We start from the raw sequence: 15,470 nt of genomic DNA, 5'->3' as shown, positions 1-15,470 counted from the left end.
GTGGCCTATCCGACAGGTAGTCAATTATCCAATTCACAAGTCCCTCATCCACCGCCATTTTAATCAACTTTCCACGCAGTAAGAGTGGCTGTAATATGTTGAACGCACTACAGAAATCAGAGAACAAAGCACGCACTGTGGTTCCATCATTGTCCAAAAAGGAATGTACTGTTTGTAGCAGAGACGCTACAGCATCGTCCACCCCCAGTCCCTGCCGGTACGCAAACTGAAGAGCATCAGTATGCGCCATCACCCTCGGACACAAGTGAGCAAGTACTATTCTCTCCAAGGACTTCATCGCATGCGATGTTAAGGCCACCGGTCTACAGTCCCCCGGGGAAGCCGGGAAGGTAGTCTTGGGAACCGGCACCAGGCAGGAAGTCTTCCATAGCACTGGTACTCTCTTTGATTGTAAGCTCTGGTTAAAGAGATGCTGGAAGACAGTACACAACTCATTTGCACACACTCTGAGGACACGTGGACTGAGACCGTCAGGCCCTGCTGCTTTGCCAATGGCCAGCTTACTAAACTGGTCCCTCACGTCATTTTTGGAGACCGAGAAATGATCTATTTCACCCCCTGTTAATTTAGCTAGTTGTTCCCCGGCCACCTCCCCCTTCCCTGCTGCTACCGCACCTTTATTGCTGAATCTATTGAAGAACTCATTCATTTCATTAGCCATTCTAAGTCCACCACCCCCCTGCTCCAACCTTGCCTTAAACCCAGTCACTAGCTTCATTCCAGCCCACACCTCTCTGGAGCTTTTTTGTGCAAATTGATTTTCTAATTTAACTCTGAATGCCTCACGGGCAATCTTAATTTTCCCCTTTAGGTCTCGCTGTATAATTTTCAATGCCTCCTTGTCCTTCCTTTTAAAAGCCAGTTTTTTCATGTTTAGTAAATGTTTCAACTCTTTTGTAATCCATGGCTAAAGGAATATTCCAGTAAGAAGAGGTTGAAAGAGATGCAAAAAAAATTCCTGGGCTGGATGAGGGAGGTTCCAAATAGATGAAATAAAAAATCTTTATTGGGAATACGCGTTTCGGGACCGATCTGGCTCCTTCCCTTTTTTCTTTAGTAAGAATTGGTTGTCACTTAGGGAAAGAATAGGTAAGAATTTCTAAATTTGAGGGGTCGACTGCTCAGACTTCTGGCCCTTGTTTGGCTGGGTCAGAGGTCAAGCATGTGCATTATGGAATTGTCAGAAATAGTGCAGGGATTGGCCTGTAAAATGTGACTTCAAGAAATAAAATTTGTAAGACGCAATCTTAGACCTCTGGGAAGGCCATCACTCAAAGTTAACAAGTATGGTATAAAATCCACAATTCACCCAGATAATTTAGGAAATTACTTACATTAGTTCCAGCAACCATGGGGTTTCCAAGGTCACATAAGACCATTCGAGACTCATTTTCCATTTTGTATTCACAATTAAGCTGTCGCAGACCCTGCAGGAATAATGACAGTGAAAATCAAAATATTTTAAGAAGTGAAGAAGAGGAAATTTAGAAAAAATATGCATTTAAAATATGAAACAATTGAGGGCTTTTTTTTAAGTCACTTTTTATTTTTGTTTGTGTCTAATCAATGAAGTATTTTTGCACCAAATTCTTCAACGTGGTTCTTGAATTTTTCGCAAAATAAAAAATTCTCCTTCGTTTAGTCTTTGACCTGTTTTGCAACTTTTTAGAGCAAAAAGTTATGTTGCAAAATATGTGCAAAAATTGTACTAAAATAACAGGATTCCATGAGATCACTCCAGGGTAGAGGATGGGGGTGGAGTACATTTGCACCAAATTCTGCAACTTTTTAAAAAGCCATAATTGATGAATCAGCCAAAAACATTTGGAAAGGCTTTACTCCTTAGGAAGAAAATAAAAGAAAAAAAAGGGAACACATAAAATACACTTTAAAAAAGGTGCAAATTAAAAGAATAAGGTGTAAATGAAAAGCAGGTGAAAAACACCAAAAACAGGTGCAAATGCAATAATGAATCAGGCTCATAGTGTGTGTGCTGATACAAGATCATTTGATATTACGGGTCTGAAGCCTGAGGCTGCACTACTGAAAGATATTTTTGATAACATGTCCACTTTTGATTTTTATCCAAGACAGTGTTTTCATTGAGACCTTTTTGGGGTAAAAATTCCTAAATATTCTTGAGTAGCAGCAGGTATGTACACATGTAGGGACACAGATTTGGTGATACAACATCTTCCCTCCAAGACTGTACCAAACTACATCAGGCTTTGGAACTGTAACTTTTGCTGATAATGTCGAGCACCTTTTGCTTTGGAGGACCCAAAAAGTCAATGCATTACACAGAAAACGTATTGATTTAAATGAGAACTGTAATTCTTCATTTCACCTGTGGGAGTGCTGCAGAGAAACTAAACGTTTGCTCTTTCACTGATTACAACTGATTGCTGAGAGTAAAGACCATACATAAAAAAATAGACAATTTTTGACTTTTCATTTTTGTAATTTATATTCTTTTGGTATCTCTTTTTTTTTTGTTTATGTTACAGGATTATTGTACAAGGAAAGAAAACAGGAAAAAAAGAACAAATAAATCTGCAATGTCTCATGGACTCAAACAGGAGAGTCTAATCTGACACACCCCGAAAATATCCTCTGTTTAAACGACAATATCCTATGTTTTCACAGTGAACAGGATATAGCAAGACGAGGAGCGTTATCTTGAAAGCATAGGATATGATGTTTTAAATTAAGCATCCTTCAGTGCCAGATGTCTGCTCTGTGTATGTAAGGGCCCTCTCTGGCAGGGTATGGGTTTAGCTGGCAATCATTTGCTTTCATCCCATGATTAATTCAATTCTCGGCGGGTCACATGGTCAGAGTATTACTGCGATTACCTCCATACTGCGCTCAATGCCCACGTAGTCTGCTTCTGCTGGGATGTTGACTTGTAGTTCAGCCTCGTATGCACCTTCTCCGTCATTCCTTGCATTTATGATGAAAAGGATATGATTCTCTTCCCCTAAAATCAGCTCCTTTTTATCTCTACATTTAAAAAAAGTACCTAAATGGTCAGTGTTGTTTTAACAATTTTTAAAAGTATAATAAACATTGTAATATATGTTATCAGAAAAATATGCTTTCTCCACCTATGAGCCATTTCTCTGGAGATATCATTCACTCGAAAAAAAAAAGCTAAATTCTGTCTTGTACAAATCTAATATAGACCTAATGAAGTCTAAGCAGGGTGAAAGGGAAAGAGGAGCCGTGCAAGAAGCAGTGTGAGGCCGGAGTCACTGCCGATTCTCACTGCCAAGAGTCGCATGAGTGTTCTCTGTATGGTAATCCGTGTGCAATGCGATGATGTGATATTTTCTCGAGCATCTATCCATATGACATCCGTGTGCGGAGCGTTTTTTTCTCTGCAACTATTATTCTACAATCATTTACACGACTATTTGCAATGTTCTATGCTACAGAATTATAATGTATTCGTAAAAATCGGACGGCATACGGATGGTCCGTGTGGCGTCAGATTTTTTTCTCGCACTCATAAGCTTGCATCGGCGAGTCTCGCACATTATACGCATACAATCGCAGCATGCTGCAATTTTGCAGGCACGCCGAAAATGCCTGAGAAAAAAACGTAGATCTGAGTTGCCCCATAGAATAACATTGGGCTGAGTGCTATGTGACGTTTTATCGCATTAAACTCTGCCATGTTATACGGTACTGTGACTCTGGCCTGAAAGAGCGACTCAGAAGAGCAGGAATCCCTTATGTCTGTGTGTGCTATACAGACAGGAGAGAAGGAGTCCCTCATGTTTGTGTGTGCTATACAGACAGGAGAGCAGGAGTCCCTCATGTCTGTGTGTGCTATACAGACAGGAGAGCAGGAATCCCTCATGTCTGTGTGTGCTATACAGACAGGAGAGCAGGAATCCCTCATGTCTGTGTGTGCTATACAGACAGGAGAGCAGGAGTCCCTCATGTCTGTGTGTGCTATACAGACAGGAGAGCAGGAGTCCCTCATGTCTGTGTGTGCTATAGAGACAGGAGAGCAGGAGTCCCTCATGTCTGTGTGTGCTATACAGACAGGAGAGCAGGAATCCCTCATGTCTGTGTGTGCTATACAGACAGGAGAGCAGGAATCCCTCATGTCTGTGTGTGCTATACAGACAGGAGAGCAGGAGTCCCTCATGTCTGTGTGTGCTATAGAGACAGGAGATCAGGAGTCCCTCATGTCTGTGTGTGCTATACAGACAGGAGAGCAGGATTCCCTCATGTCTGTGTGTGCTATAGAGACAGGAGAGCAGGAGTCCCTCATGTCTGTGTGTGCTATAGAGACAGGAGAGCAGGAATCCCTCATGTCTGTGTGTGCTATACAGACAGGAGAGCAGGATTCCCTCATGTCTGTGTGTGCTATAGAGACAGGAGAGCAGGAATCCCTCATGTCTGTGTGTGCTATACAGACAGGAGAGCAGGAGTCCCTCATGTCTGTGTGTGCTATACAGACAGGAGAGCAGGAATTCCTCATGTCTGTGTGTGCTGTACAGACAGGAGAGCAGGAATCCCTCATGTCTGTGTGTGCTATACAGACAGGAGAGCAGGAATCCCTCATGTCTGTGTGTGCTATACAGACAGGAGAGCAGGAATCCCTCATGTCTGTGTGTGCTATACAGACAGGAGAGCAGGAATCCCTCATGTCTGTGTGTGCTATACAGACAGGAGAGCAGGAATCCCTCAATTCTGTGTGTGCTATACAGACAGGAGAGCAGGAATCCCTCATGCCTGTGTGTGCTATACAGACAGGAGAGCAGGAATCCCTCATGCCTGTGTGTGCTATACAGACAGGAGAGCAGGAGTCCCTCATGTCTGTGTGTGCTATAGAGACAGGAGAGCAGGAGTCCCTCATGTTTGTGTGTGCTATACAGACAGGAGAGCAGGAATCCCTCATGTCTGTGTGTGCTATACAGACAGGAGAGCAGGAGTCCCTCATGTCTGTGAGTGCTATAGAAACAGGAGAGCAGGAATCCCTCATATCTGTGTGTGCCATAGAGACAGGAGAGCAGGAGTCCCTCATGTCTGTGAGTGCTATACAGACAGGAGAGCAGGAGTCCCTCATGTCTGTGAGTGCTATAGAGACAGAAGAGCAGGAGTCCCTCATGTTTGTGGGTGCTATAGAGACAGGAGAGCAGGAATCCCTCATGTCTGTGTGTGCTATACAGACAGGTGAACAGGAATCGCTCATGTCTGTGTGTGCTATACAGACAGGAGAGCAGGAATCCCTCATGTCTGTGTGTGCTATACAGACAGGAGAGCAGAAGTCCCTCATGTCTGTGTGTGCTATACAGACAGGAGAGCAGGAGTCCCTCATGTCTGTGAGTGCTATAGAGACAGGAGAGCAGGAGTCCCTCATGTCTGTGAGTGCTATAGAGACAGGAGAGCAGGAGTCCCTCATGTCTGTGAGTGCTATACAGACAGGAGAGCAGGAGTCCCTCATGTCTGTGAGTGCTATAGAGACAGAAGAGCAGGAGTCCCTCATGTCTGTGTGTGCTATAGAGACAGGAGAGCAGGAATCCCTCATGTCTGTGTGTGCTATACAGACAGGAGAGCAGGAATCCCTCATGTTTGTGAGTGCTATAGAGACAGGAGAGCAGGAATCCCTCATGTCTGTGTGTGCTATACAGACAGGTGAACATGAATCCCTCATGTCTGTGTGTGCTATACAGACAGGAGAGCAGGAATCCCTCATGTCTGTGTGTGCTATACAGACAGGAGAGCAGAAGTCCCTCATGTCTGTGTGTGCTATACAGACAGGAGAGCAGGAGTCCCTCATGACTGTGAGTGCTATACAGACAGGAGAGCAGGAGTCCCTCATGTCTGTGAGTGCTATACAGACAGGAGAGCAGGAGTCCCTCATGTCTGTGAGTGCTATACAGACAGGAGAGCAGGAGTCCCTCATGTCTGTGAGTGCTATAGAGACAGAAGAGCAGGAGTCCCTCATGTCTGTGTGTGCTATAGAGACAGGAGAGCAGGAATCCCTCATGTTTGTGTGTGCTATACAGACAGGAGAGCAGGAGTCCCTCATGTCTGTGTGTGCTATACAGACAGGAGAGCAGGAGTCCCTCATGTCTGTGTGTGCTATAGAGACAGGAGAGCAGGAGTCCCTCATGTCTGTGTGTGCTATACAGACAGGAGAGCAGGAATCCCTCATGTCTGTGTGTGCTATACAGACAGGAGAGCAGGAATCCCTCATGTCTGTGTGTGCTATACAGACAGGAGAGCAGGAGTCCCTCATGTCTGTGAGTGCTATAGAGACAGAAGAGCAGGAGTCCCTCATGTCTGTGTGTGCTATAGAGACAGGAGAGCAGGAGTCCCTCATGTCTGTGTGTGCTATACAGACAGGAGATCAGGAGTCCCTCATGTCTGTGTGTGCTATACAGACAGGAGAGCAGGAATCCCTCATGTTTGTGTGTGCTATACAGACAGGAGAGCAGAAATCACTCATGTCTGTGTGTGCTATACAGACAGGAGAGCAGGAATCCCTCATGTCTGTGTGTGCTATACAGACAGGAGAGCAGGAATCCCTCATGTCTGTGTGTGCTATACAGAATGGAGAGCAGGAATCCCTCATGTCTGTGTGTACTATACAGACAGGAGAGCAGGAGTCCCTCATGTCTGTGTGTGCTATATAGACAGGAGAGCAGGAATCCCTCATGTCTGTGTGCGCTATACAGACAGGAGAGCAGGAATCCCTCATGTCTGTGTGTGCTATACAGACAGGAGAGCAGGAATCCCTCATGTCTGTGTGTGCTATACAGACAGGAGAGCAGGAATCCCTCATGTCTGTGTGTGCTATAGAGACAGGAGAGCAGGAATCCCTCATGTCTGTGTGTGCTATACAGACAGGACAGCAGGAGTCCCTCATGTCTGTGTGTGCTGTACAGACAGGAGAGCAGGAATCCCTCATGTCTGTGTGTGCTATAGAGACAGGAGAGCAGGAATCCCTCATGTCTGTGTGTGCTATAGAGACAGGAGAGCAGGAACCCTCATGTCTGTGTGTGCTATAGAGACAGGAGAGCAGGAATCCCTCATGTCTGTGTGTGCTATAGCGACAGGAGAGCAGGAACCCTCATGTCTGTGTGTGCTATAGAGACCGGAGAGCAGGAATCCCTCATGTATGTGTGTGCTATACAGACAGGAGAGCAGGAGTCCCTCATGTCTGTGTGTGCTATACATTCAGGAGAGCAGGAGTCCCTCATGTCTGTGTGTGCTATAGAGACAGGAGAGCAGGAATCCCTCATGTCTGTGTGTGCTATACAGACAGGAGAGCAGGAATCCCTCATGTCTGTGTGTGCTATAGAGACCGGAGAGCAGGAATCCCTCATGTCTGTGTGTGCTATACAGACAGGAGAGCAGGAATCCCTCATGTCTGTGTGTGCTATAGAGACAGGAGAGCAGTAATCCCTCATGTCTGTGTGTGCTATAGAGACAGGAGAGCAGGAATCCCTCATGTATGTGTGTGCTATACAGACAGGAGAGCAGGAGTCCCTCATGTCTGTGTGTGCTGTACAGACAGGAGAGCAGGAGTCCCTCATGTCTGTGTGTGCTATACAGACAGGAGAGCAGGAGTCCCTCATGTCTGTGTGTGCTATACAGACAGGAGAGCAGGAGTCCCTCATGTCTGTGTGTGCTATACAGATAGGAGAGCAGGAATCCCTCATGTCTGTGTGTGCTATACAGACAGGAGAGCAGGAGTCCCTCATGTCTGTGAGTGCTATACAGACAGGAGAGCAGGAGTCCCTCATGTCTGTGTGTGCTATACAGTCAGGAGAGCAGGAGTCCCTCATGTCTGTGTGTGCTATAGAGACAGGAGAGCAGGAGTCCGTCATGTCTGTGTGTGCTATAGAGACAGGAGAGCAGGAATCCCTCATGTCTGTGTGTGCTATACAGACAGGAGAGCAGGAATCCCTCATGTCTGTGTGTTCTATAGAGACAGGAGAGCAGGAATCCCTCATGTCTGTGTGTGCTATACAGACAGGAGAGTAGGAATCCCTCATATCTGTTTGTGCTATACAGAGAGGAGAGCAGGAATCCCTCATGTCTGTGTGTGCTATACAGACAGGAGAGCAGGAGTCCCTCATGTCTGTGTGTGCTATAGAGACAGGAGAGCAGGAATCCCTCATGTCTGTGTGTGCTATACAGACAGGAGAGCAGGAGTCCCTCATGTCTGTGTGTGCTATACAGACAGGAGAGCAGGAATCCCTCATGTCTGTGTGTGCTATACAGACAGGAGAGCAGGAATCCCTCATGTCTGTGTGTGCTATACAGACAGGAGAGCGGGAATCCCTCATGTCTGTGTGTGTGCTGTGTATGGGAGACATCATTCTCTAGTCTCCATCCACTAGCTCAGAGACAACTGAAAATTAGAAATAAAGAGACTGCAGAAGGGAAAACTGCAGGAGACAAGTGATATAATAGCCAAAAAAAGAATTATTCCTCATGTATTTACATGACAGCTTATTCTGTAAAGTCACATGAAACAACAGATATGCTATAACACTGGGCAGTTTCTTGTATGCATAGGTATAAAGGCCATTGAGGTGCTGGCCTCTACTTTCAAGTTCTTGCATTTTGTACACTATTACCGACCTATGAGGATTCTTGTGCCCTTCAATGATATACTCAATCATACCACCAGGATGATTAAATCTCACGGCATAGCTGCAAATTTTTTGAAACCTACTTCTAGAAGGAGAATTATCGAGAGTATGGTGTAGACACATTTTGCCCTGTGCATGCTTCTTTTAAGGCCACGTTCCTATTCCTTCCCCTCTATATCCCATTCCCGGTCTCCCAAACATTCAAGAATTATTGGTTTCCGGGAGGTCCGCCTACTCTTTTAGTAGATCTCTCCTTGGTCTGGTACAGTTGGAAAATATGTTTAAAGCCATTTTCCAATATAAACATTTTCTGGTTGTTCATGAGGGTCTTGCATCTTGAAGCCACGGCCATGCCAGGCAAAGTATTTTGCAGAACACTGAATAGAGAAGTTGCTACCCATGTGTATGGCTCTCGCAATTCTAGTCTATGTGAAGTAGGACTCATGTAGGCACCGGCGGCTGGTGGTGGTATGGAAGCCCATGCAGCTACATACTATGGAGGCGTAGGCATACCGTGTGCCGCCATGTAGCGTTCAATGTGCAAATGCTCATCAGTAAGTGTAAATTATTATTTTTTTATTTTCTAAACATGCCATACGTATGAGCCCAACCTTTAAATAACAATGCCATACAGTTGCCTTATACTGCCAAAAAGTGATATACAACTCCCAAGAGAACAATCAAAATTCATAAACAGCATGCTCGGATATGCCACAAATGTCTAACATGGCTCCTTTAATTCTAGATTTTGGGACACATGCACATCTTAAAACTCTAAGGAACTTCAAAGAGAGTGCTTGCAAAGATTCCATATGTTAATTCCCAAGACCTTATGTTCTGTTGCAGCGGACGGAGTGTAGCGGCATCGCAGAGCTGTTTTTGTGCTTCTGAACACTATGGGAATCCACATGGCTTTATTTCAAAGCACTATCACATCCTTGCCAGGAATGTTTTGGGGGTATGTCATGGGACTCACTGTGCTTTGATGTTGTATAGACTAGACTCTGCGGGGATGGGGGGGCTTCCTACTACTGTTGCACATGGACACATCAGGATAAAGAGGACACACTTGAGAAGTCACAAAAAAGAAAAAAAACTATTGCCAGCATTTCAGTACATACTTCCCAGTTGTCATAAAGAACTGCGGGATGGCATGGTGGCAAATGGCGCTCTTACGACTCTGAAGGCTTGGGTTTGACCCAAAGCTGAGCCATAGCTGCACTTAACCCTGTGCTGGAGTTTCCACGATTCACTTCCAACTTCCAAAAATAAAGTAGTTCGTAAACACTACATAGTATTATGGCAAGATTGGAATTCACATTCGCAGGGTCAAGGAATAAGACGTTTTTGCGCTGATATGCTGAGACAAAAATATAACTAACATAGGTGATAGGACAGAGAAAAGGTAGCCCTCAGCACTAATTTCGGTGATCTCTTGAGGGTAAGCAGTCTATTACACATTTCGTAATTAAATGGTATTTCTGGTTCCGTGTTCACATGATGCATTCCTGATGCTTTTTTTTTTTGCTGTGATAATTGGAAACTGTAATAAAACGAAACGTATCATGTGCATGTGGTCATAGAGTTAAAGCGACCTAAAGTAACCAAAATGTAAATTTGCTAAAAAGAGGGTCTCTCTCAGGACGACTCATGCGATCAAGGACCCCTGAAGGTAACGATTTATGCAAAGTTGCATACAAACAGACATATTCACACTGTTTTTAGGTGTCCCAGGGCACAACTGGAGGTAAGGTTTACAATTTTTAAAATTTGGGATTCAACTTTTGAGAGGTATGTTGTAGAGAATCTGTGATGGGTAGAGCACAGTACCGCCTCAAATAAGGAGTGGAAAGAGGACAATTAGGGGAGGGACTACGACTCCTGCCAATCAGGAGTGGTTCAAGCACTTTTTGCCACTCGGAAGAAGGACAATGACTCATAACAATCAGAAGTGGAACAATGACTCATGCCAATCGTGAGTGGGACAATGAATCATGCCAATCGGTATTGCTACAAGGATGAATGACAATTGGGAGTGGGGCAAGGATTCATGACAATCAAGAATGGGACAAGGATTGATGACAATCAGAAGTGGAACAAACTCATGACAATCGGGAGTGGGACAAGGATTCATGACAATCGGGAGTGTGACAAAGATTCATGACAATTGAGAATGGGACAAGGCCTCATGACAATCAGAAGTGGGACAGGGACTCATGACAATCAGAAGTGGGACAAGGACTCATGACAATCGTAAGTGGCACATGGACTCATGACAATCAGAAGTGGGACACGGAGTCATGACAATCGGAAGTGGGACAAGGACTCATGACAATCATAAGTGGGACAAGGACTCATGACAATCAAGAATGGGACAAGGACTCATGACTATCTGAAGTGGAACAAGGACTTATAACAATCGGAAGTGGTACAAAGAATCGTGACAATCATAAGTGGGATAAGGACTCATGACAATCGGAAGTGGTACAAGGAATCATGACAATCGGAAGTGGGACAGAGAGTCTTAACAATCTTAAGTGTGACAAGGATTCATGACAATTGTAAGTGGGACAAGGACTCATGACAATCAGAAGTAGGACACAGAGTCAAGATAAGCAGAAGTGGAACAAGGCCTCATGACAATCGGAAGTGGGACAGGGACTCATGACAATTAGAAGTGGGACAGGGACTCATGACAATCAGAAGTGGGACATGGAGCCATGACAATTGGATGTGGGACAAGGACTCATGACAATCGGGAGTGGGACAAGAATTCATGACAATCAGGAGTGGGAGAAAGATTTATGACAATTAAGAATGGGACAAGGCTTCATGACAATCAGAAGTGGGACAAGGACTCATGACAATCGTAAGTGGCACATGGACTCATGACAATCAGAAGTGGGACACGGAGTCATGACAATCGGAAGTGGGACAAGGACTCATGACAATCGTAAGTGGGACAAGGACTCATGACAATCAAGAATGGAACAAAGACTCATGACTATCTGAAGTGGAACAAGAACTTATAACAATCGGAAGTGGTACAAGGAATCATGACAATCGGAAGTGGTACAAGGAATCATGACAAGCGGAAGTGGGACAAGGATTCATGACAATCGGAAGTGGTACAAGGAATCATGACAATCAGAAGTGAGACACAGAGTCAAAACAATCTTAAGTGGGACAAGGATTCATGACAATTGTAAGTGGGACAAGGACTCAGGACAATCAGAAGTAGGACACAGAGTCATGACAATCGGAAGTGGGACAAGGACTCATGACAATTGGGAGTGGGACAAGGATTCATGACAATCGGGAGTGGGACAAAGATTCATGAAAATTAAGAACGGGACAAGGACTCATGACAATTGGGAGTTTGAAAAGCTCTTTTGATTCCCAATACCTATGTAGCACAATTTTTTGGAAAAAAAAGCAAAGGATAACCCATTTGAGGTATTATCAAATATAGAAAAAGATTTATTGCAAACTACGCATTCAACCTTGGAGTAAATGTTTATTAATAGTTGCCCGCGGTACAGTAATGCGTACATCGTCAGCATCCTTAATTATTTCCTGTACAGAAACAAGAGGCCAATTAAATGTGTTTACTTTAGACCGCTGCGGGCGGATTACAGGGGACGGCAACTTAATAATAACTTAAATGCTACTTCATTTGAGCCCTCTAAATAGATACATCCCTTTGTATTCAAATGTTTATCTCAATCAGGAAGCCGCCTGATTCCAAACATGTATTTACTCCTACAGAAGACTGTGCGTCTCCAAATATCGTGTGCGAATGCGGGTGGGGAACGTTAAATCGCTAATGGAGCCGGAGCATAATTAATGCTGGAAATACAATAGATCCCTGCCCCTTTTAGAAATCCATTGTAAACCAGTTTTTACATATTCTCTTCTCCCTGCGGCTCATGGTTTAAGAAACACATTTATGCATGAATACATCCAATACTTCAGGGACCAGAGAAGAACCAGACCAGAGCCGCCAGAGCTGGGCCTGCTCTTTCCAAGGGCACCATAGCGGCCGCATGATCTGCTCATGTAAAGTGTGATAGATTTACCAGGGAAGGCTGATTTTAAAATTTTCTGCATTTTTTTACTTTTCTCATTTTACCTAATGGCATACCAATCAGGGTAATAGGTATAACTGCTACAATCATTGTAGAAGCATTGTTTTAATATCCCTGTACTGTGATATCACTATGTTTATAATTACTGAACAGTACTGTGACATCATTGTGTGCATTATCCCTGTACTGTGACATCACTGTGTGTATTATCTCTGCACTGTGACATCATTGTGTGCATTATCCCTGTACTGTGACATCACTGTGTGTATTATCCCTGTACTGTGACATCACTGTGTGTATTATCCCTGTACTGTGACATCACTGTGTGTATTATCCCTGTACTGTGACATCATTGTGTGCATTATCCCTGTACTGTGACATCACTGCATGTATTATCTCTGTACTGTGACATCACTGCGAGTATTATCCCTGTACTGTGACATCACTGTGTTTATTATCTCTGTACTGTGACATCACTGTGTGTATTATCCCTGTACTGTGACATCACTGTGTGTATTATCCCTGTACTGTGACATTACTGTGTTTATCTCTGTACTGTGACATCACTGTGTGTATTATCCCTGTACTGTGACATCACTGTGTGTATATTATCCCTGTACTGTGACATCACTGTGTGTATTATCCCTGTACTGTGACATTTCTGTGTTTATCTCTGTACTGTAACATCACTGTGTGTATTATCCCAGTACTGTGACATCACTGTGTCTCTGTACTGTGGCATCACTGTGTGTATTATCCCTGTACTGTGACATCACTGTGTTTATTATCTCTGTACTGTGACATCACTGTGTTTATTATCCCTGTACTGTGACATCACTGTGTTTATTATCTCTGTACTGTGACATCACTGTGTGTATTATCCCTATACTGTGACATCACTGTGTGTATTATCCCTGTACTGTGACATCACTGTGTGTATTATCCCTGTGCTGTGACATCACTGTGTGCATTATCCCTGTACTGTGACATCACTGTGTTTATTATCTCTGTACTGTGACATCACTGTGTATTATCCCTATACTGTGACATCACTGTTTGTATTATCCCTGTACTCTGACATCACTGTATGTATTATCCCTGTACTGTGACATCACTGTGTGTATTATCCCTGTACTGTGACATCACTGTGTGTATTATCCCTGTACTGTGACATCACTGTGTTTATTATCTCTATGCTGTGTCACTGTGTGTATTATCTCTGTACTGTGACATCACTGTGTGTATTATCCCTGTACTGTGACATCACTGTGTGTATTATCCCTGTACTGTGACATCACTATGTGTATTATCCCTGTACTGTGACATCACTGTGTTTATCTCTATGCTGTGTCACTGTGTGTATTATCCCTGTACTGTGACATCACTGTGTGTATTATCCCTGTACTGTGACATCACTGTGTGTATTATTCCTGTTCTGTGACATCACTGTGTGTATTATTCCTGTACTGTGACATCACTGTGTGTATTATCCCTGTACTGTGACATCGCTGTGTGTATTATTCCTGTACTGTGACATCACTGTGTTTATTATCCCTGTACTGTGACATCACTGTGTTTATTATCTCTGTACTTTGACATCACTGTGTGTATTATCCATATACTGTGACATCACTGTCTGTATTATCCCTGTACTGTGACATCACTGTGTATATTATCCCTGTACTGTGACATCACTGTGTGTATTATCTCTGTACTATGACATCACTGTGTGTATTATCCCTGTACTGTGACATCACTGTGTGTATTATCCCCGAACTGTGACATCACTGTGTGTATTATCCCTGAACTGTGACATCACTGTGTGTATTATCCCTGTACTCTGACATCACTGTGTGTATTATCCCTGTACTGTGACATCATTGTGTGTATTATCCCTGTACTGTGACATCACTATGTGTATTATCCCTGTACTGTGACATCACTATGTGTATTATCCCTATACTGTAACATCACTATGTGTATTATCCCTGTACTGTGACATCATTGTGTGTATTATCTCTGTACTATGACATCACTGTGTGTATTATCCCTGTACTGTGACATCACTGTGTGTATTATCCCCGAACTGTGACATCACTGTGTGTATTATCCCTGAACTGTGACATCACTGTGTGTATTATCCCTGTACTTTGACATCACTGTGTGTATTATTCCTGTACTGTGACATCATTGTGTGTATTATCCCTGTACTGTGACATCACTGTGTGTATTATCCCTGTACTATGACATCACTATGTATATTATCCCTATACTGTAACATCACTATGTGTATTATCCCTGTACTGTGACATCACTATGTGTATTATCCCTGTACTGGGACATCACTATGTGTATGATCCCTATACTGTAACATCACTGTGTGTATTATCCCTGTACTGTGACATCATTGTGTGTATTATCTCTGTACTGTGACATCACTACGTGTATTATCTCTGCACTGTGATATCACTGTGTGTATTATCTCTGCACTGTGATATCACTGTGTGTATTATCTCTGCACTGTGACATCACTGTGTGTATTATCCCTGTACTGTGACATCACTATGTGTATTATCCCTGTACTGTGATATCACTGTGTGTATTATCCCTGTACTGTGACATCACTGTGTTTATTATCTCTGTACTGTGACATCACTGTGTTTATTATCCCTGTACTGTGACATCACTGTGTTTATTATCTCTGTACTGTGACATCACTGTGTGTATTATCCCTATA

The 15,470-nt window shown here is 43.6% G+C and overlaps 1 protein-coding gene across 1 annotated transcript in view; it reads right to left on the bottom strand.

Annotated features, from left to right (window-relative positions):
- The window catches only part of ITGA8 (integrin subunit alpha 8), a 244,324-nt gene that overhangs the window by 79,564 nt on the left and 149,290 nt on the right, over positions 1-15,470 (bottom strand). Inside the window, exons 20-21 of the mRNA XM_073677424.1 lie at positions 2,877-3,024; positions 1,356-1,448 (exon numbers count right to left, since the gene is read on the bottom strand). Of these exons, the coding sequence (XP_073533525.1) occupies positions 1,356-1,448; positions 2,877-3,024 (241 nt within the window). The remainder of the gene's footprint in view (positions 1-1,355; positions 1,449-2,876; positions 3,025-15,470) is intronic.

The sequence above is a fragment of the Phyllobates terribilis genome, unplaced genomic scaffold (assembly GCF_046119375.1).
Source record: "Phyllobates terribilis strain yellow unplaced genomic scaffold, ASM4611937v1 Scaffold_4__5_contigs__length_816908805, whole genome shotgun sequence".
Lineage (NCBI taxonomy): Eukaryota > Metazoa > Chordata > Amphibia > Anura > Dendrobatidae > Phyllobates > Phyllobates terribilis.
This window is presented reverse-complemented; position numbering and strand designations above follow the sequence as displayed.